At 41.4% G+C, this 23220-nt stretch overlaps 1 protein-coding gene across 1 annotated transcript in view; it reads right to left on the bottom strand.

The window, feature by feature from the left end:
• Positions 1-5443: 5443 nt before the first annotated feature.
• Positions 5444-23220, bottom strand: part of ITPK1 (inositol-tetrakisphosphate 1-kinase) — a 237867-nt gene continuing 220090 nt past the window's right edge. Inside the window, exons 9-10 of the mRNA XM_039535795.1 lie at positions 22238-22400; positions 5444-8218 (exon numbers count right to left, since the gene is read on the bottom strand). Of these exons, the coding sequence (XP_039391729.1) occupies positions 7896-8218; positions 22238-22400 (486 nt within the window). The 3' untranslated portion in view covers positions 5444-7895. The remainder of the gene's footprint in view (positions 8219-22237; positions 22401-23220) is intronic.

Genomic DNA, 23220 nt, shown 5'->3' with positions numbered 1-23220 from the left:
GGCTCAAAAAAACCCACAGAAAGGTGGCTATTTTCTATTAAATTCTACAGGATCTTTCCATAATGGTAGCTCAGCAGAGAACATTAGTTTATTGGGGTATCAATGGAAGGAAGAACAAATGTTGTTTTAAGGGAATCCTACAAGACACAGAGGCTTGGGAGAATTTGATTTTCATTTTAAAAATAATTTCGATAGATGTCAATGTTTACTTTTAAGTATTTTGTTCAATTTTTATCAATTTCAATTTTCACAATTGTGGGAAATTATGGGAGGAGCCAGACATTAATAATTAACACCAGTAGTTGTTGAGGCTCAAAAAGTAAAAGTTTTATAACCATTACAACACAAAATTGTCAGCATCACATTTCAAAATATACAAAATAAACATCCTTAAACCAAACCCTAAATTCTCAAGCAGCATTTTTCCTACTTTGCCTGTCAGTACATTTTGATCATCATCAATGGAAATTTGGGTGGGGGGGGTCAGTTTGTGTATGAACAGTGAATTTGACATTTAAAGATAAAAATCAAATCCTTCCAAGCCTAAAGGTACATATCTTTTTTTAACCAAGTAAAAAGCAATACAAGGTATTTAGAATTCAGAGAATTTCCCCCATCCGAATAAAACTATTTTAAGCTATACTAGAAAACAAAAAAAGTTATTATTTGCTGACTGTTGCCACAGATGAGTCAAGAATACCCAGTGTTAAGGAGAAGAAGAAATGGAGGTAAACTCAGACACCAGTATGGGGCTGTTGGTAAATGCTCAGTTGTACTGGACAGTATCCCATTAATTCACCAGTTAAGGAGCCCATGCTTATAGAATAAAGTACACAAGGAAATAAGACACGCATTTTATTTCAGGCAGGCCCTGTTCATGCTTGTTTAAACAATGTTTGCTACTTAGCAATGTTGTAACATCCCTGCCAGCATGGACAGGGATTTTTTTCTGCTGGCCAAATTGTGCTATTCATTACTTAATACCCAGCAGAATTTAATAACAGGCTTCTCAGACCACAAATTTCATCTCTATTACAATCAAGGGAAAACCACACTAAAGCACTACCAATCACCAACCATAAACAAAGTTGTAGCTAACATGGCTCCGACTGTATTGAGGGACAAACCTCAGTGAAGATTGATGCATATCCTACTTTCCCACCAGTTTTACTGGGGGGAAAAACCTCCCTCATTAGCAATGGCAATACAAGTAGGTCCGCAATTATCAATCAAAATAACTGGAAGTTTGGAAAGGAAAGAGGACAATATTAGATGTGGAATCCAAAATCCTGCAGGTGAGTTTCCCATAACCACCTTACCCCCTTCCCACTCATTAACAGAATGCAAAATAAGAGATGTTGTAAGGCATTTATTTCATTATGTGTTGGAAAGGGACAGTTGTGTCTCCAAAACAGTTACAGAAATAACAATACAATATGTACTGCATATTATTCTACTGTTAAAATCAAAATAGTGTCCATCACAGGTGCTTGGCAAATGAGGAAAAGGGGTAAATTGCCACTGAAATAAATGGTACCAGAGAGAACAAAGCACCATCTTCATTGTCATCATCACATGTATTCAGTCATGCAGTATAAGTAAAAACCAAAGAGTAAATACTTTTGGCTTTTACAGTAAGCCATGGATTTTTCTCTTTTATATATTTTATATACAAATTAAGTACAAAACTGGTTTTATTTTTCATGTCATTTGTGAACAGGACTGAAGCAAATCACAGAAACATACTTGTTAACACTATAAAGCGGGTTCATGTGTGGACATTACTGTACTTGTGAAACTCTGCACCAAAAAAAAAAAAAATGGTCCCAAAAACTGGTGGCTTTGGACTGGAGACACTGAGTTTTAAACATGCCTAAGAGCACAACAAAGGGGGTATACAACTCCGTTCACACATGAAGGGATATTTCTTTAAAGCTGTAGGATTTTACGAGATTATTTGCAAAGAGAATGACTGCATTTCAGTGGGACGTGTGGTTCTCACAGGGATATGCAGGAGGAGCCATGTAAAATACCAAATAAATGATCCAAAGAAATAAATAATTAAAAAAAATACATCTAATACATTTTCTTTTTTTAACAGCACTAACTTTTTACAAGAGATAAACAACTCTCTCATTCTTTTGGGCTGCTAATATCTCAAAACATAGGAGTCACTATTTTATACTTACATAGATGCGCCCTTTTATCATTTTAATATATGTTTAGATATATATGCCTTTTCACATACAATATTGTTAAATTAATTTATATCTGAAAACTACTGTAGAAGGAATGGAAGATAAAGAAAATACAATATGGATTTCCTTAAAAGGATTAACAGGAAGACCTGATTTCTATGAGCTCTATCATTAGCAATTATGGCTGATTCTGGAGTTTTCCAGGGCACCAATGAAACAGCCCATCAGGAGCTCCAAGCCAGCAAAGGGATTTGGATTCTTGTTATTCACCATCCCTCCCTGTGCAAATGACAAATTGGCTCAAGCCACAGTTCCAAGTACACATGACACCATCAGACTATCTGTTTGTCTCTCACACGCGCACACGCGCACACACACACACACACACACACACACAATCTTCTTATAGTGACGTCATTGTCTTCCCACTACAGAAAAGCTTCACAGCAAGCAGAGGTTCAGTATAAATCAAACAGCAACCAAAACATTGCTATGTGCTGGAATATTCCATAACGTTCACTCTACTTTACTATAGATTTCACTGCACTATTTTGAATCAGATTCACTTAAATATATTTTAAAACTCTAACTACATGAGAGCTTGTTGAATCTAGTAGAGATATAAACAGACACATGCAGTCATGAGTTTAGCTTTCGGTGGCCTAGATCCATAGAGTGAGTGGGGAAACGACGGTGCAAAAGGATCTATTCTGGTGAGTACATCCTTATGATCCTGGTATTAAAGCAGCAGGTACAAATAAAATCAACAAGCTGATCTGGAAGAGAGAGAAAGTGTGAGTGTGTGTAAAAGGAGATTATATTAAAGGAAACATTTTAATCTACACTGAATGTTTTCGTCAATTTCTAATTTTTAAAAAGTATTGCAATACTGTGCATAATTTACATGTAAAGGCTATAAAACAATACAGCAGTTACTAAAAAGGGAGGGAAAAAAGAAAAGAAAATTAGCAAAGGTAATGCAAGTAAATTGCTGCAAGTGGGCACAGGTGTAACTGTGACAAACTACGTACTAGAGTTCATTCATTTAAAAAAACAAAAACAAAAAACAAAAAAAACACCCACCACCAAGATTTTCTGCACAGCAGTACAGGCTCAGAGCTGCTAGCTAGTTTTAAAAATAAACAAACAGATCCACTTGACACTACTACCACTCACACAATTTGTGAAGCAAATGTTTGCCTGAAAACTGAGAAATCTGGAAAGGATCAAAGATTATTTTTTTCCAGAGACATCTAAAGTTTTTGGCCAGTTTTACTCTGTTGCCTTTTGGCTGTATCCTGATACTGATTTCTGTGCAAAACGCCAATTGCATGTTTCATGATACAGTCCTAAATTATCTGAAGAATTTTGGGGTTCACCTTGGGAGATCCTTAGCCCCTGCAACTCACTGAAGTCTCAGGGCTTATCTACACTGGCACTTTACAGCGCTGCAACTTTCTTGCTCAGGGGTGTGAAAACACACACACACACCGGAGCGCAGCAAGTTTCAGCGCTGTAAAGCGCCAGTGTGGACGGATGCCAGCGCTGGGAGATGTGCTCCCAGTGCCGGTAGCTACATCTCTTGTGGAGGTGGTTTTCACGTTGCCAGTGTAGATTAGCCCTTAGGGTCAGGCTCTTAATGTGTATTCACCTACTTAAAAGAAAATGAAACAAACGGAAAAAAACCTTATCAGTGGTTTTGTTTCTGCAACCTGCTGCAGATTACACCAAAATCTAACAGATCTCCTACATACAAGTGCACATGCATTTAGAACTGGGATCTTTGAACCACTTTGCCATTCAGGTTTTTAAAAAGCCTAGATTTACAAATCAACAGTCTATAAGCTACAAGAGGCATCCTATAAGCCAGCCAGCCCAGTCAGTCAGCATCTAAAGCACATAGGTTTTGTATCCCCAGACATGTGGATAAAACAAAAGGAAAAATGCCATAGTCCAAGTGTATGTTCTATTTCACTACCCATAACCACTGATCATCATCACAGTTAGGTTGCATTTTAAAACTGCACTTTGAATAAAGCAGTATGTAACTTCTGAATGATTTACCATTACAAATCAAAGCATAATGTGGCAAAGCAAGCCGGTCAGCTGGATAGATGGATAAATGGTAACGGTTTTCCATTACAGGCTACTCTAATACCATGCAAGTATTCGCTACATAAAGGCAAATCTTGGATCTTTCAATTGTGAAACTATAATTGGATTCAATAGGATCAAGACTTTGACCTTCACAGTCAATTCTGCTCCATTTAAACAAGAGTAAATGTGGAGAAAGGCCAAAGTTAATAGTGTCACTGCAGATTTACAACAGTGAACAGGACAGAATTTGGCCCACTTTGGGTAACGGTTGACCATTCTAATTACCGTGGAAATCATATCAATCCATACAATGATAAGTATGTAAACATCTGAAACCACAGCAGAATCTCACTAATTCACACCCCCTATAATTCACATACACAAAACAGTGGTCGCTCCCTAATTCTCAGGAAAGTTTTAATAGCAAGGACACTATAGTGAGGTCTAATATTACTAAAACTTCATTACTTTTATAAAATACACTATAGAATATTAACTAGTTTACTATGAAGCATCATCGTAACTAAAGCTAGTCTACACTTGCCAAATAAGGCACCGATTCAGCAAAGCACTTAAGCACTTGTTTAAAGTTATGCGTGTGTTTAAGTGTTTTCCAGAATAGGGATGGACTTAAATACATGCTTAAAGTTGAGCACATGCTTGAATGTCTTTACAGTGAAGTAACGTTGGATGGTTTGTTTTGTTCCTTTTGTTGCTGCATTTGTTCGTGTACTTGATACATGAACACAAATTTCAATAGGTCATCATTGGTCTCCCAGCTGTTCATGTGAATTAAAAATTCTACTGTGTGAGTCAATCTGAAGAAACATATCACGATTGTAGCTACTTGAAATTGTAGCTGCATGCAGCTATCTGGAAATCCCATTGTAATGCTATGCCATTAAAGAATATTTGCATGATATTTGTGCCTAGTGAATTAAAGCGATGCCAATAAACTAGATAAATAAAAATAAATTATAGAATTTTGGAAAGACCCTGTCAGGGATCATGCTAGTGAACTAAGCTTATTTTCTAATTATTGCCAAGGTCTGGATTATACTTAAATAGGTAAAGTATCTTGTAAGGCTTCAGAGAACTACAAAATAAACTTTTTAACAATCATTTGTAAACAAGTGTAAAATGCACAATTGTATTTCAGTAGTTTATTTTGGAGAAATAAAGCAGTGCAAAATAGGCCAACCAAAATTCAGAAGGTAGCCAGGGAAAATAAATTCTTATTCAATGTTATAACTAGGAAACAGCATACAGACATTTTTAACTGGATCCAACAGTCTGATTCACGTAAACACAGTTAGTTTGAAAGGTCTCGTATTACTATACCATATTAAGCATCACCTCTTTTCCTCCCACCACCACCCATTAAATTTTTTCCATTTTAATAAAGGAAGCAAATGGCAAATCTATAAACATTCCACCCACCAGTTACACAAGAGTACCATACAAAAATACACACTGGTGGGTTCCTTCCTGAGGGCATCTTTGTTTTACTTGAAACAAAAAAAGATCTAAAAAAAAAAAATCTTTAGATGTCTATTTTATTTCAGTCTTGGCTCTAGGAAAGGTTTGGTCAATCATGAACATTGGTTTAAGTCCATAACTACGGTTGTCCTCCTCACTCCCACCCCTGCCTCCTGGGACCTACAACATGCAGTAAGTGATGGGATTCAGCAATTATTCAGCAGCCTCAATGCATACTAGGGTTATGACAGGTGCCCAATTCAGAATGGATTTGCACACAAATCCAGGAACTTTGCTGTATTCGTGTTTCATACAAATCTGACTCTGAAATCCCAAAGACAAATGACATTCCTTATGGAACAGTCTTGTAGAATTTAACAGAAATGGATAGCCCCTCCCCCAATAAAACCCTATAGAAAGGTTAAGAGTGATTTTTACAGGATCCTATAGAACTTCTCCATGAGGGATGGCCACCATCATATGGCAGTGAGCATTTTTCAAATGGTTTGGCTCACTCCTCCCTCCCGTCTTCCTGCTCTGGCTACCTCCACTATCCTAAGGTGGTGTTACATCCCCTACCCGCTCCTTCCCTCCACACTGGCTATCAGCTACTAGAATAGCTGACACTACGGTGTTATGGTGATGCATGCTCTATAAATGCTGAACAGAGAAAAACATGGAATTGTCACATCCCAGAGCTTAACTAAGGTGAAGCTTTCGTAATAGCATCTCTGTGAACATATTTTAGGGATTTCTTAAAGGTGGAAAGGCCATGAGCCCCACAAAAATAACGTGTATGCTTGAAACCTGCTTTTACAGCACTGACTGATTCAGTTACTTCCGATTTAGTGTTCACGATTGACAAAAGCTGCAGGAAATTTAAAAGGACAGAAGATGCTGCCATGTTGCAGGAAAAGAACATACATTTTAGTTTTGCTACGGTATCTCAACTGTAATGTATGATCAGACTGTGCTATAGTTCACAAACGAGTACACCCACTACTCTTGTAATTTACCCGCCTAGCCTCCTCTGGCAGTCCCAGATAGTAACAGTCTCTAGATCAGAAAAACTGTCACAAATCACTAACTTACACAAAACCCTGCTCACTCCAATTTTGCTCCTGTTCAATCACTGTTGAGAGCAATGATTTATGCATAGCCATGTATTAATGGAGAATAGTGGCTACAAATGTGAATTACACATGTATTTACAGGATGTGCAAGGCTGGTGCACTACTCTGTGAAAGTAAAAGTGGATCTGTTTGCTAGCCCTCTAGCAAAGCGTTCCTACACTTTGCCTGAGTGAAATGGAAGGACAATTATTTTCTCGGCTAAAGAATAAGCTTTAGGGTCTTATGGGCAGCCAAAAGTACAAAGAGCAGTGTTTTATCTACCAAGACACTCAACTCCCACTAGTAGTATGCACCCTTTGCTTTTAAAACTCAAGCCTTGCTGGATCAGAAAAGATTCTTTACTGCCATGGTAGCATTCTTGTGGCGAAATACAATTTGAAGCTTCCTTTATCTTAAACAACTCGGTTCAAGGAAGAGAACCCCAGAGTTGGAACTGCAGTCTCCACCTCAGTTTTAAACAGGAGGGCAGCTGCAATATGTTTTGATCCATCAAATAAGGTGCAGCCCTACTGCCCTCAGCAAGTTGCCAATGAAGCTCTGGCCATACCTGTTCTGCTGATATTGAAGCTTTTTTAAATGTTCTTTTCAAGGGTCCAGCTGGAAAGAGGGAATGGGAAGTACTCTGGAAAGGTGAAAATCTCTAGCACTGTCAAGCACGCCATGTCAACTATAATTCTTTCTGGTTCCATGAGGTCTGATTTTAAAATGCTGGTCACTGGTGATTACAAATAAAATCTAAAACAAAACGCAAAAGCAACCCTCCCACATTAAGGTCTAGTGTTAAAAACACAAGCATGTGCAAGCTCACTACAGATTTGCAACTGGAATCTGATGAAATGTATCCAGATAATTTTTCTTCCCCACTCCTTTTCAGATAATTTCATCAACAAATCGTGTTAAATCAATAGAAATTTGTTACAGCCTGCTCTGATTCTAGGACCATGATTTGACTCCCCACGGCTTTTCCTCAGTCCACGGTGTTGTCTGGCTATTGAGAGGAAGCTTTTGTTGCCAACGTGGCAACGCAGTGCTGCTGAAAGCTGGGGGACACTGCAGAGTTGCAGCCTAGTCTCTGGTGCTGCAGCTTTACTGAGCTGTTGGTCTCACTTTCCACAATCCAGGAGGAGTCTTTTCCCACCACGCTTCGGCAGCCTGTACTAGCACAGCACGTCCGCTCCCCTACTATGCCGCCGGTCTGCTCAGCCAGGAGTTTGCTGAGGTTTAGCTGGGTCACCTCTGGGGTCTGGCCCTGCAGGACAGCAGCTATGTGGTTCAGGAGGTCTGTGAAGAACTCTGCAACACCCTCATAACCTGAGAAAGAGAGAAAAGCAATGCCATCAGTTCCATCTTTCCATTTCACTGGCCTTGTGTACAAGTCTCCCTTCTCTGACCCCTTTCCCCCCACCACACACACCATAAAAAGTGGCCTTTATTTTTCTGGGCACCATTTGGTGCACACAACTAATTGCATAAGACAGACACCTGACTGCACCCTCAAATAAGCTAGTTAAACATCTACATGCTAAGTAACTGCAGAAGCCAAACTCCACCTCCCACACCCCGCAAATAGATATCGGGTTCATGCTCTTAAAAAATGGCTCCCCTCATTACTTTATTTCTAGTTATGTTGCTGCTAAGGAAAAATTATTCAGCAACCAGAGATAATCTGGTCTGGTTGATCGTAAAGCCTCATGAGGGAGTAAAACAACAAGGTGTTTGTAAAAGTTGTAGCAAAGAGACTGCACTAAGTTCCCCTTACTTCGCTGTAGAAATTAAATTAACTTTTGTTTAAATATTTTGATGAGGTGACTTGTGTTCTCTCTCAATTCAAGCTCTGGTTTCCACTTCTCCCAAGTTGTTTGTTTTTATAGCTTATCTGTCTTCAATTCCACTTTTACCCCTAAATTACAGACTATTTGGGACAACCTTAACTAACTCTTGTCACCCAATTTCCAAATCATCTTCTGACAACTCCTTCTAAAGTACAATTGCCCTGAGGGGCTGATCCAAGGCACCCTCCAGAAATTCCTCACAAGAACCCCAACTGCGGATATTTCACAGAGCAATTGGCCTGGCCTTACAAACTACAGAAAATGCACTTTCTGAACTTTCCATTCATGCTTGTCTAACCTAATCCAATGAGGCATTTATATCATGCACCCCTCTGCGATACTGTGTGCCAATGTTAGGGCAACGCTAAAGCCAAATCAACAGGGCAATATTATTTAGAAACAAATCGTTCATTTCAATCCTGAAACCTGGCAAGCAATTACTCAAACCAATATTGGTCTAATGGTTGAGGGTGAGAGGAGGCAAAATACTGAAATTTAAGAATTGTCTGTGCATGGGAATGATTCCTTTGTTCTGAAAGATGCCAAAAGATTTACATTACCCAGTTTAACAGAAACACCATTATGGTTTTCTGAGTAAATAAAATGGGCCAAAACCCTGGGGGATTACTTTGATTATAAACTCTTTGGGAAAGGGTCTGTTCTTTTTGTTCTGTGTTTGTACAGCACCTAGCACAATCAGGTCCTGGTTCGTGACTGTTTCTTTATATTATATAAAAGAAGAAAAAGAAAGAAATAGCATTGAACACTTAATATCTTGAATGTCAGCTGCAGGTGGTCAGAACCTTTATTTCAATTGAAGGGTCTTGGGAGCAGGGTTTATGTATGTTTGTACAATGCCTAGCACAGAGTCAGTAGGTGGTACTGTAACATTATTATTATAATAAGATCAAGGATTTGGACTAATTATGTGAGAAGTATATCTATCAAATACATGACACATTTTAAAAAGGCTATATACATATTTTAATGATCACTAGGCTACTGTGTAAATAACTAATATTTTATAAAATTTCATTTGAAACTCATTCCCAGGCCACTGTGAAATCAGAGCAAAGAGAACATGAACGAAGTAAATATATATTTAAAAACATCTATAATCATGTGGGCACAAGGTAGAGCAGGACAAGGAGGGAAAACTCCAATATTTATATTTTTAATCTCCTTCCCCTTTAAAAAACACCCTATCAGAATAAAAATACTACTACAGACTGAAAAATGTGTGCTAAAATCAGAATCTAAAGAGCGGTATTTTGGTGATTTTAAGGTGTATTTATAAACAGTGGGTGAATCAATTAACTGTTACTTATATAGCGCCTTTTTTAAATTTTAGTGACAGCTACAGGTATACATTTTTGTATGCTCCTTTGATAATGCAACTAGTGTGCTGTTCATGGTCGAAGATGGTAGCTTTTAAAATTCAGTTTTCTTAGCAACTTGGAGACCATTAAAAAAAAAATTCAACCCACTTAAAAATGACAAAGTGCCAGGCCACCAACACTAACCATCACTATCTATTCATCAGCCAGGGTCTAGCTAAGACTTAGAATCACAGGAGTCATGGAATCCCAATCTCTCTCACAAAGAGTTGGCCTTCTAAGATTTCTTGCTTATGTAAACCCTTCCCCCAGGATTAGCCTTTAAATCTACTCTGTGCGCTTCAAACGCCCTGGGAATAAGCCATCTCCATAGTAACAGCTTTAATGTGCAGAGAACAGATCCACAGTTCCTTGGGGTGTTTTGGACACGCTCAGTGAGAACAAAATCAGACCTATTAGGATTGCACAAGGAAAACTCACAATGAAGTTGCTCTTAATGCTTTATGGCCATAGGACAGAGACAGTGATTAACTCCTGGTACCAGCATATGAGAACCCTGCACATGGTCACAGTCAGGTTGTTGGGTGCTGTTCACTGACACTGCTGCTGCAGCTATTTTGACAAGACAACTAGGGGAAAAGATTGCACATTTACATTCAGGAGATCAAGTGGAAGGATGATTTCATTAAGTTTGAAGAAATTTTAAGCAGCTGGGATGGGGTTTACATTGCATCAAGGCATAGTGGCAGGACATACTTTTCATAAGCCTCTAAGTGGGTGCCACTCCCTTGAAATCCATTCCAATCAGTGTAGTTGCATCTGCTTACATGAAGTCTGAATTTGGCCCTGTGTGGGAATGGAATGAAAATACTGGGTGAAGTGGATAATATCAGTGTCACCTCATTGAATTGAGTATAAAAGGAAGTCCACGCAGAACTAGAGATGGGGCTGAACCAGGAATTCAAGTCCCCGGTCCTGAACCTTGGGGGCGTTCAGATTCAGATCTAGATTTGGAGACCGAGGCTCGTCTCCGCACAGCTCTGGGAAATGATTAATATTCCCAAGCTAATACTGCAAATGATGTGGGCCTGCTTTTTAAAAGGGCACCTTCACTCATGCAAATTCAGTTGAATACCCATTTTTTGTGTGCGGTCACCTAAGCACACAGGAGAGGATAGTCACTGCCTTGTACACGTACACACACACACACACACACACACACCCTAATGCACATGGAATCTATACCTTGCATGTGCAGGTGGTAATGCACAAGAAGAGTATACACACAATTCCACAGAGGCAAACAGAAGCCAGGTTAAGGCAACATGAAAAATCAAGCTTTATGAAACCTTTTGCACCTTACCAGCTGCCCAGATCAGGAGCCCATAAAAACCACATGCTACCTGACTATTGGCTAGTATTAAAGATCTCCATGTGTAACCACAGCCCAGTCCAATCCAACCAGTTTTCTGCAGCACAGGACAGACAATAGGCAACATTCATCTTTTGAATTTGTTGAGAGAGGGACTGTTACTAAGTGAAGCAGGTGACAAATGAGGTCCCTCTACGGATACATCTTCTCCCAGCTGGTTACGTTAAATCAGTCCCAAGATCACAGCACTGGCTTGAGAAACCGACAGATTTAAATGAACTTTGAATCTGGTTGCAGCAGCAGCAGGAACCAGGTCTGGGGATGGACTGACACAGGCTTTGGCCTGGCCTATCACATCCTGCCATCTGTGATTATATTGAGGAGGGTTTGAGCCCTTCTTAAAGGAACCCCACACACCTCCATTGAGTATAACAAACAGATGGCCAGGTTTGGAAGCCACTACACTTGCATGGATCTTGCCTAGCCAAACTTGCATCCCCCACCAGCAAGTCAGGTAGATAGGACAGAAACTGTATCATAGAATCATAGGACTGGAAGGGACCTTGAGAGGTCATCTAGCAAGGTGGATAAAAATAAATAAAATAAAATTAAAAAAATCGGATTTTTTTGATAAAATGCTTTTTGAGGAAAAAACCTATCCAAAGATAGTTTTAATTAAGATACATTATGGCTCAAATATGTCTCATCATGGAATAGGGATTATAAATTCTAATTCTATGGTATGAGACAATATATTCATGTAATGTTTAAGAAAAGTTTTGTAAATTAGTTCCAATGGTTCAGGGACCCAATCTTATGGGGTTCCAGGGGCTTCTGTATAGATTATTTAGGTTCATCTTTCTATCTACCCAATGGGACTCAGTGCTCAGTCTAGAAGATACTATCAGATATGGCCTAATTTTGGCAATTAATTGATCTTTGACTATTAGCAGTAAATACGCCCAATGGCCTATGATGGGACACTAGACAGGGTGGGATCTGAGTTACTACAGAGAATTATTTCCTGGGTGTCTGGCTGGTGAGTCTTGCCCACATGCTCAGGGTTTAGCTGATCACCATATTTGGGGTCGGGAAGGAATTTTCCTCCAGGGAAGATTGACAGAGGCCCTGGGGGTTTTTCGCCTTCCTCTGCAGCAGAGGGCACGAGTCACTTGCTGGAGGATTCTCTGCACCTTGAAGTCTTTAAACCACAAGTTGAGAACTTCAATAACTCAGACATAGGTCAGGGGTTTGTTACAGGAGTAAGTGGGTGAGATTCTGTGGCCTGCATTGTGCAGGAGCTCAGACTGGAAGATCATAATGGTCCCTTCTGACCTTAAAGTCTATGAGTCTATATGCTTAGTTCTGCAGTTCTCAAACTGTGGATTTGTGTCTCCAGAGATAACATGCTTGTTTACACCAAAAATGTGTTTAAATAAATAATATATAGAGGTGAGAAATAACAGACCTCACCCTATTGTCCCTCTGCAAATTTGTGTACACAGAGCCAATCCCTTACCTCTCTCTAAAAGTGAAAAGTTTCAAAAAGTTCAATGAATAGAAGATTGTTGGGGGTGGAATAGATCTGGACAAGGAGAAGTCGTCTGGAGATAAATGTGAGAAGGGAGGGACAGGCAGTAGAAACAAAAGTGAAACTATTTGAGCAGCATATTCCAGAAGTCTTGAGGTCTTTCTGAGTGTAGCCTTCATTGATTTGAGACCTACCATCCCATTCTCTAGCTAGAAGGGAAAACCTATAATGGCAGCAGGCCGTAAAAGAGACCCAGTTTGGGAATAAGAATCATTCAAGAAATATGTTTGCTGCTGATGTTCTAAAGAAAGTCAAACCAGTGACCTGGTGGAAGTCACTTAAGCACTTGGATTCAGAGACTGTTGAAGTGATTAATCTCATTTAACAGCAGTAGCTTCTTCTGCTGGAGTAGAAAGAATATTTTCTTCTTTTGGACTAATTCATTCCAAATTGAGAAATCATTTGGGACCTGAAAAAGCAGGAAAGCTTGTTTTTCTTTTCCAGATTATGAACAAACAGGAAAATGAAGGTGACGATGACTGAGTTAGCTGCAGAAGCCAATATTTTAAGTTTCTCATGTTGACCTGGCTGACATAGTTGATTTAATTTCTGTTTTTTTAAAAAAACAAATGTTTCATTTAACTATTTTAATTAAAAACAATTTTAACAAAAACAAACCTGATTTTAAAAAACTTGAATGTTTAACTAAATTCAAAAAACCATATGCTTGTTTTGTTAAAATATTATACGTTTGCTGCTGAAGAAAAAAAAATCCAGAATACATAACGTTTTAGTTAAATAAAACAAAATTAAATGTCTGTCTGGTGATGTTCTCCTTCTAATACAACACTGAAGGACTGTCTGGATATGTGGACTCTACTCTGACCCTATGCCACCAGCACTCCCAGCTATCTCCGTGACACCACCGATTTCCTGAGGAAACTACAATGCATTGGTGACCTTCCAGAAAACACCATCCTAGCCACCATGGATGTAGAGGCTCTCTACACAAACATCCCACACACAGATGGAATACAAGCTGTCAGGAACAGTATCCCTGATGATGCCACAGCACAACTGGTTGCTGAGCTCTGTGCCTTTATCCTCACACACAACTATTTCAAATTTGATGACAATATATATCTCCAGATCAGTGGCACCGCTCTGGGCACCCGCATGGCCCCACAATATGCCAATATTTTTATGGCTGACCTGGAACAACGCTTCCTCAGCTCCCGTCCACTCATGCCCCTTCTCTACCTACACTACATTGATGACATCTTCATCATCTGGACCCATGGGAAGGAGACTCTCGAAAAATTCCATCACGATTTCAACAGCTTCCACCCCACCATCAACCTCAGCCTGGACCAATCTACATGAGAGGTCCACTTCCTAGACACCACGGTGCAAATAAGTGATGGTCACATTAACACCACCCTATACCGAAAACCTACCGACCGCTATGCCTACTTTCATGCCTCCAGCTTCCATCCCGGGCACACCACAAGATCCATTGTCTACAGCCAAGCACTGAGGTACAACCGCATCTGCTCTAACCCCTCAGACAGAGACCAACACCTACAAAATCTCCACCAAGCATTCTCAAAACTACAGTACCCGCACGAGAAAATAAGGAAACAGATCAACAGAGCCAGACGTGTACCCAGAAGCCTCCTACTGCAAGACAAACCCAAGAAAGAAACCAACAGGACTCCACTGGCCATCACATACAGTCCCCAGCTAAAACCCCTCCAATGCATCATCAGGGATCTACAACCCATCCTGGACAATGATCCCACACTTTCACAGGCCTTGGGTGGCAGGCCAGTCCTCGCCCACAGACAACCTGACAACCTGAAGCATATTCTCACCAGTAACTGCACACCGCACCATAGTAACTCTAGCTCAGGAACCAATCCATGCAACAAACCTCGATGCCAACTCTGCCCACATATCTACACCAGCGACACCATCACAGGACCTAACCAGATCAGCCACACCATCACCGGTTCATTCACCTGCACGTCCACCAATGTAACATATGCCATCATATGCCAGCAATGCCGCTCTGCTATGTACATCGGCCAAACTGGACAGTCTCTACGGAAAAGGATAAATGGACACAAATCAGATATTAGGAATGGCAATATACAAAAACCTGTAGGAGAACACTTCAACCTCCCTGGCCACACAATAGCAGATCTTAAGGTGGCCATCCTGCAGCAAAAAAACTTCAGGACCAGACTTCAAAGAGAAACTGCTGAGCTTCAGTTCATCTGCAAATTTGACACCATCAGCTCAGGATTAAACAAAGACTGTGAATGGCTTGCCAACTACAGAACCAGTTTCTCCTCCCTTGGTTTTCACACCTCAACTGCTAGAACAGGGCCTCATCTTCCCTGATTGAACTAACCTCGTTATCTCTAGCTTGCTTCTTGCTTGCATATATATATATATATATATATATATATATATATATATATATATATATATATATATATATATATATATATATATATATATATATATATATACACATACACACACCTGCCCCTGGAAATTTCCACTACTTGCATCCGACGAAGTGGGTATTCACCCACAAAAGCTCATGCTCCAAAACGTCTGTTAGTCTATAAGGTGCCACAGGATTCTTTGCTGCTTTTACAGATCCAGACTAACACGGCTACCCCTCTGATACTTGACAACATGGCAAGAAAATCCTCCAAATATTAATGATTAACCTGTTGAATTGGAGATAGTTCACCTCCCAATGACTTCATAAATATCTGCTTCAATTACCTTTAGTAAATGAAATAACCAAACAATCATTCATCTTCTGATATAGCTGTAAAACTAATCTGAAAAGTTTTCAGAATAAATTAATTACTTTAAAAGTGTGTACCTTCTACGAATGAAATCTACATCTATCTCTGAGTTACGAAGAATATGTATCAAGGTTATACCAACCAACAAGAATGTACTTTTATGTAGAAACCCATCATTAAATTGAGTCTTCCTGACTAGTCATTTAAATCAAATCCACCCTGTCATCTAGTCCAGTCCCCTGCACTCATGGACTAAGTATTATCTAGACCATCCCTGAGAAGGTGTTTGTCTAACCTCCCCTTAAAAATCTCCAATGATGGAGATTCTACAACCTCCCTAGGCAATTTATTCCAGTGCTTAACCACTGGTGGCATGAGGGGCTGATCTCCTCCATGAAACAGCTGAAGATTGGTGTCCAGCTTGACATTGTGAGATCCATCAGCTTCCTTCAATAATATTGACCTGGGGGTGTTGCTGACTCACTTGCAGACTGCAGTGCGGAGGAGTAAAACAGTTCTGAATGGCTCAATTCCTTCCTCAATGAGCACTCACTCTTCAACCCCAGGGGCATTGTCCAGTGGAAGTTCCATAGGGCTCAAAGTGTATAAAAGGCTAATGGCTGGGCTGTGGGGCTCTCTATATTCTGAAGAGGCCATGCTACAAGACTCCAGTTCACCTGAACAGCCAGTGCAGTCAAATGCCTGTTTCAGTGGCTAGGTGAGAGTGGGGCATAGATGAGAGCTAGCTGGCTAAATCAGGATAAGACTGGAGCGACATTGGTAGATTGGGGAAAGCAAATGGCAGGTGAGGATTATATCTGCCCTACCATGTGTGTCTGCCATTTGTGACTTAGGCTCACAATCTGGGGGTACTGTTGGATCCCCAGTTTGGTTAAATGATCCTAGTGCAGCAGTGCCCAGGAGGTTTTCCCCCCTCCCACCCCAACTACATCTGACCAGGAGACTGTGCCAGTTTGTTACCATTATCTATGCCTTTGGCATTCCCAGGTTTGGATGACTGCAGTGCATTCTATATGGGACTGCAACTTAAATCCACCTGGAAACTAAAGCTGCTGCTGAATGTGGCAGCCCAATTGTTTTTAAGAGAGATGAGCACACTACACCAGTGCTCCAGGATCTACACGGGCTGCCTGTAGGTTAAAGGCTGGAGTATTTTATCTTTCTTTCTTTCTTTTTTTTTTTAAAACATAAGGCCCTAAATGGGTTGGATCCTGCCTACCTACAAGACTGTCTCTCTCTCTCCTTGTAATACTGCCACCACTCTAGTGCAGTCAGCAGAGCTGCTTGAGAGCTGTACTGAAAGGGATCCAACAGAAAGGGCTGTTGGAAAGATGTCCTCTCTACGTGGTCTTAAACTTGGGCCTTCTTGGCTTGAAGTAATACCTTCAGGGCACTCTGCAAGGCCCATCTCTCTCTACCCAACCATTTGGGGAGGAAGCAGCAAGCTAAGGGTTGACGTCTGTGGGGAAAGAGTATTGTTTGAATTTGTTTTTATCGTGGTTGGCCATTTTCTTTAGCTCAGGGAAGTTTTTGAATTTACCACATTTTTGACAAAGACCCCTAGAGATCAGGACAGGTGTACAATTTCTTACAAATCTAAAATAAATACATGTTATAATACCAATGGTCAGCTGCACCTCCATACTGTCTGTAATGCTTGATAACAAATTTAAGATAATGAAACAAAAAAAAAACGAGATTAAAAAGTTACACAGCTTCTCTGCTCTTTCAAAAGGGCAAGAAATTTACTCGCATCTTTGTCCAAAACACCTATTTACAGAGAATAGACTATTGATCCAAACCCCCTTCAAAGCACAAGCTATCATGCAGCTCAAAATGCATGACACAAAGTGAATTTCTAATGCATAGCTCAAGATGCAACCTCATGCTGGAAGCACAACAAAGGAGAAATGGTGGGGTGCAGAGTGATTCCACGTGCTCCATGGATGTTTCTGCCCCAGTGAGGAAGCACTCCCCTCTTTAAACAGTTAGCTTGCATCTAGCCAGGATGCTCAGCATTTTGGGAGGGGAGAGAGATTGAAGTTTAGTTACTTAAAAGCACCACTGAAAATCCTAAAAAGAACAGGAGTACTTGTGGCACCTTAGAGACTAACAAATTTATTTCAGCATGTGCATCCGAAGAAGTGAGCTGTAGCTCACGAAAGCTCATGCTGAAATAAATGTGTTAGTCTCTAAGGTGCCACAAGTACGCCTGTTCTTTTTGCGGATACGGACTAACACGGCTGCTACCCTGAAACCTGAAAATCCTAAGTGATTCTTCGCACTCCGCCTTTTGCAAATCTTTTGTCATTTGTTTACAGATCACACAAACACTAGGAGGGGTGGCAAACACAGAGAAGGGCAAAACTAAGTTGTAAAATGTCCTGGGGAATAGCAGATAACGCGGGGAAAGTAGGTGTTTTTAAAGGAAGTCCTGTATCTATGGAGAGGAAAGACAACACAGATTCAATGGGAGGGGATCAAATCCGATAGTGATATTTATCACGTTAAAGTGAGTTTATTTTCATCTAGATGCCTTAGTTCTACCTACTTCTCAGGGAGGTGAGGAAACAGGACTGAAAGATTAGGAAGGAGATGGTTTATGACAGGAACTCTATCTTAAAAATTGCTCTACAACACAAAAAATGTGAGACCCACTGTAGTGGAACTACACCATGATAACAGTCTTGCATGTGTCACTTGAAACCAACACCACTATTTGCTAACGGGATAAATATGTCAAATGAAAAGCAAACACAAGGAAATAGCTCCTGAACCTTGGACAATACATTCATTAGCCTGACTCCAGAAATGTAATGAAGATTCAGATGTTCCAAAGATTGAAATGCCTTTTTTTGTTTCTGGGCTGAATCCTGCACTAACAGGACAAGGGGGAAAATATCAAATTAAACCTGATTATTTTTATTGTTATATTTCAGGGTTCAGCTCTAGCAACTTGCCAGGATACTGAACTAGATGGAATGCTGGTCGATCCGCTCTGGCAATTTCGGTGCTCTTAGGATTCCAGCATCTTTCCCGAATCAATTACTCTCAGTTGTGACTCCTAATTCCCCACAAAAAAGGTATCTTTTAAATGTATTGCATAGGGACAGATTTTAAATGAGAATGTAGCTGATTGAGGGTTGGAAGTTTCCTAACAAGCAATGCCTTAGGATCAGGGAGCCCAAAAGAGAGCCATCTTGGGAACCTGCTTAAAATGGAACACATTGTTGAAGGAAAAAGACCAGATAGGGACCATTGAATTGTGGCGGTAAATGCGTGGTTACGCAGGTGGTGTCGGAGAGAAGGCTTTGGATTCTTCAACCATGGGACGTTGTTCCAGGAAGAAGGATTGCTAGGAAGAAATGGAATCCACCTAACGAAGAGAGGGAAGAGCATCTTCGCAGGCAGGCTTGCTAACCTAGTGAGGAGGGCTTTAAACTAGGTTCGCTGGGGGATGGTGACCTAAGCCCGAAGGTAAGTGGGGAAGTGGGATACTGGGAGGAAACACAATGAAGAAGGTGCAACTGGGGAGGCCTCCTGATTCATACTGAGAAAGCAGGGCAATCGGCTAGTTATCTTAGGTGCCTGTACTCGAACGCAAGAAGCCTGGGAAACAAGCAGGAAGAATGGCACAGTCAAGGAACTATGAGGTGATTGGAATAACAGAGACTTGGTGGGGTAACTCATATGACTGGAGCACTGTCATGGTATAAACTGTTCAGGAAGGACAGGCGGGGGAGAAAAGGTGGGGGAGTTGCCCTGTATGCAAGGGAGCGGTATGATTGCTCAGCGCTCCAATATGAAACTGGAGAAAAGCCTGTTGAGAGTCTTTGGGTTAAGTTTAGAGGCGAGAGCAACAAGGGTGATGTCGTGCTGGGCGTCTGCTATAGACCACCAGACCAGGAGGATGAGGTAGACAAGGCTTTCTTCAGACAACTAACAGAAGTTTTCAGATCACAGGCCCTGGTTCTCATGGGGGACTTCAATCACCCTGACCTCTGCTGGGAAATCAATACAGCAGTGCACAGACAATCCAGGAAGTTTTTGGAGAGTGTTGGGGACAACTTCCCATTGCAAGTGCTGCAGAAACCAGCTAGGGGCTGTGCTCCTCTTGACCTGCTGCTCACAAACAGGGAAGAATTGGTAGGGGAAATAGAAGTGGGTGGCAACCTGGGCAGCAGTGACCATGAAATGGTCGAGTTCAGGATCCTGACAAAAGGAAGAAACGAGAACAGCAGAATATGGACCCTGGACTTCGCAAAATCAGATTTTGACTCCCTCAGGGAACTGATGGGATCCCCTGGGAGGCTAATATGAGAGGAAAAGGAGTCCAGGAAAGCTGGCTGTATTTTAAAGAAGCCTTATTGAGGGCGCAGGAACAAACCATCCCGATGTGCAGAAATAAATCTTCGGTGAGCTTAAACACAAAAAGGAAGCTTACAAGAAGTGGAAACTTGGACAGATGATTAGGGAGGAGTATAAAAATATTGCTTGAGTATACAGAGGTGTAATCAGGAAGGTCAGACAAAGCACAAGTGGAGCTGCAGTTAGCAAGGGATGTGAAAGGTAACAAGACGGGTTTCTACAGGTATGTTAGCAACAAGAAGGTGGTCAGGGAAAGTGTGGGACCCTTACTAAATCGGGGAGGCAACCTAGTGACAGATGATGTGGAAAAAGCTGAAGTACTCAATGTTTTTTTTGCCTTGGTCTTCACAGACAAGGTCAGCTCCCAGACTGCTGCACTGGGCAGCACAGCATGGGGAGGAGGTGAGTAGCCCTCAGTGGTGAAAGGACAGGTTACGGACTATTTAGAAAAGCTGGACATGTACAAGTCCAGGGAGCTGGATGCAATGCATGCGAGGTACTGAGGGAGTTGGCTAATGTGACTGCAAAACAATTGGCCATTATCTTTGAAAACTCGATTGGGGGAGGTTCCGGACGACTGGAAAAAGGCAAATATAGTGCCCATCTTTAAAAAAGGGAAGGACGACAATCCGGGGAACTACAGACCAGTCAGCCTCATTTCAGTCCCTGGAATAATCATGGAGCAGGTCCTTAAGGAACCCATTTTGAAGCACTTGGAGGAGAGGAAGGTGATCAGGAAAAGTCAACATGGATTCACAAGGGCAAGTCATGCCTGACCAACCTGATTGCCTTCTATGATGAGATAACTGGCTCTGTGGATATGGGGAAAGCGGTGGATGTGATATATCTCAACTTTAGCAAAGCTTTTGATACAGTCTTCCACAATATTCTTACCAGCACATTAAAAAAATATGGATTGGATGAATGGACTATAAGGTGGCTAGAAAGCTGGCTAGACTGTCGGGCTCAATGGGTAGTGATCAACGGCTCAATGTCTAATTGGCAGCCAGTATCAAGCGGAGCGCTTCAGAGGTCTGTCCTGTGGCCGGTTTTGTTCAACATCTTCATTAATGATCTGGATGATGGGATGGATCGCACCCTCAGCAAGTTTGCAGATGACACTAAGATGGGGGGAGAGATAGTTATGCTGGAGGGTAGGGATAGGGTCCAGAATGACCTAGATAAATTGGAGGATTGGGCTAAAAGTAGTCTGATAAGGTTCAACAAGGACAAGTGCAGAGTCTTGCACTTAGGACAGAAAAATCCCATGCACTGCTACAGGCTGGGGACTGACTGGCTAAGTGGCAGTTCTGCAGAAAAGAACCTGGGGATTACAGTGGACAAGAAGTTGGATATGAATCAAGGGTGTGCCTTTGTTGCCAAGAAGGCTAAAGGCAGACTGGGGTGCATTAGTAGGAGCATTGCCAGCAGACTGAGGGAAGTGATTATTCCCCTTTATTCGGCACTGATGAGGCCACATCTGGAGTATTGCGTCCAGTTTTGGGTCCCCCACTACAGAAAGGATGTGGACAAATTGGAAAGAGTCCAGAGGAGGGCTACGAAAATGATTAGGAGCTGGGGCACATGTTTTGTGAAGAGAGGCTGAGGGAACTGGGCTTATTTAGTCTGCAGAAGAGAAGAGTGGGCGGGGGGTTGATAGCAGCCTTCAACTACTTGAAGGGGGGTTCCAAAGAGGATGGAGCTAGGTTGTTCTCAGTGGTGGCAGATGACAGAACAAGGAGCAATGGTCTCAAGTTGCAGTGGGGGGAAGTCTAGGTTGGATATTAGGAATTACTATTTCACTAGGAGGCTGGTGAAGCACTGGAATGGGTTACCTAGGGAGGTGGTGGAATCTCCATCCTTATAAGTTTTTAAGGCCTGGGTTGGTCCTGTTTTGAGCAGGGGATTGGACTAGATGACCTCCTGAGGTCTCTTCCAACCCTAATCTTCTATGATTCTACGAACAGCAATACTAATTCTCACTAAACACACACGGTCTGGTATCCACAATGTTTAGTGAAAGCTGAAAGGTCTCTCTTACCTGGGAATGCATTGATATCAATGACTGCATGCTGGCCGGTCTGATTGTTAATGATAATGTCAATCCCAAAGAGGGAAACCCCCAGAGCCTGTCTCAGTGCCTTGGAGATCTCCTGGATGACGTCGTCATTTGGCCGTTCAAACACACCTTCGATTTTATCAAGCTACAGTGAAAAAGACAAAGAGAAACAACTGAGGGGTTCTGAACTGGGCTCTCTCTTTAGTATACATGTTGATTTACAGAGCTTCCCCATTCTATATCCTGTAGGATCCAACAAGAGCCGCAAGAGCTTTTCTTGATTCTGCATCCTATATACATTAAAAGTTAGGCTCTTCTATTGTACTCAGTGGGCCTGATTCTCTATTTGTTACACTGGTGTAACTCCATGGAAATCAGTGGATAAACACACCAGCACCAAACTAAATGGAGAATTGGGCCCAGTATCTTAAATATTAGACACATTTTAAAATCAAAAGAAAACTGCAGCCTCTACTCCAGCACTGCAGATATTCTGCCTCTCATCATGTACGTTCGATCTAAAATTAAACCTGCCTTACGGGACTGATTAAGGGGCTGACAAGAATGAGTTACTTAACAGACGGTGTTTAGGTGCATCACTGCTGCGCTCAGTGTTTTGGGGCATTTGTTTAATAAGGGAGGTCTGGGTTTGAAGTCTGGGTTATTTTAGAACTGTTTATTATTAAGAGTGACTCGGGGTATGGCTACACTTGCAGCTGTACAGCGCTGGGAGTTAAACCTGTCTTCATACAGCTGAGTAGGGAAAGCACTGCAGTCTGGCCACACTGACAGCTACCAGCGCACTGTCGTGGCCACATGTGCAGCGGCATTGGGAGCGGTGCATTATGGGCAGCTATCCCAGCATTCAAGTGGCTGCAACGTGCTTTTCAAAAGAGGGGGGTGGGGTGGAGTGTGACAAGGAGCGTGGGGGAGAGAGAGAGTGGATTTTTGGAGCCAACACTCTG

Source organism: Mauremys reevesii, linkage group 4 (assembly GCF_016161935.1).
Source record: "Mauremys reevesii isolate NIE-2019 linkage group 4, ASM1616193v1, whole genome shotgun sequence".
Classification (NCBI taxonomy): domain Eukaryota; kingdom Metazoa; phylum Chordata; order Testudines; family Geoemydidae; genus Mauremys; species Mauremys reevesii.
This window is presented reverse-complemented; position numbering and strand designations above follow the sequence as displayed.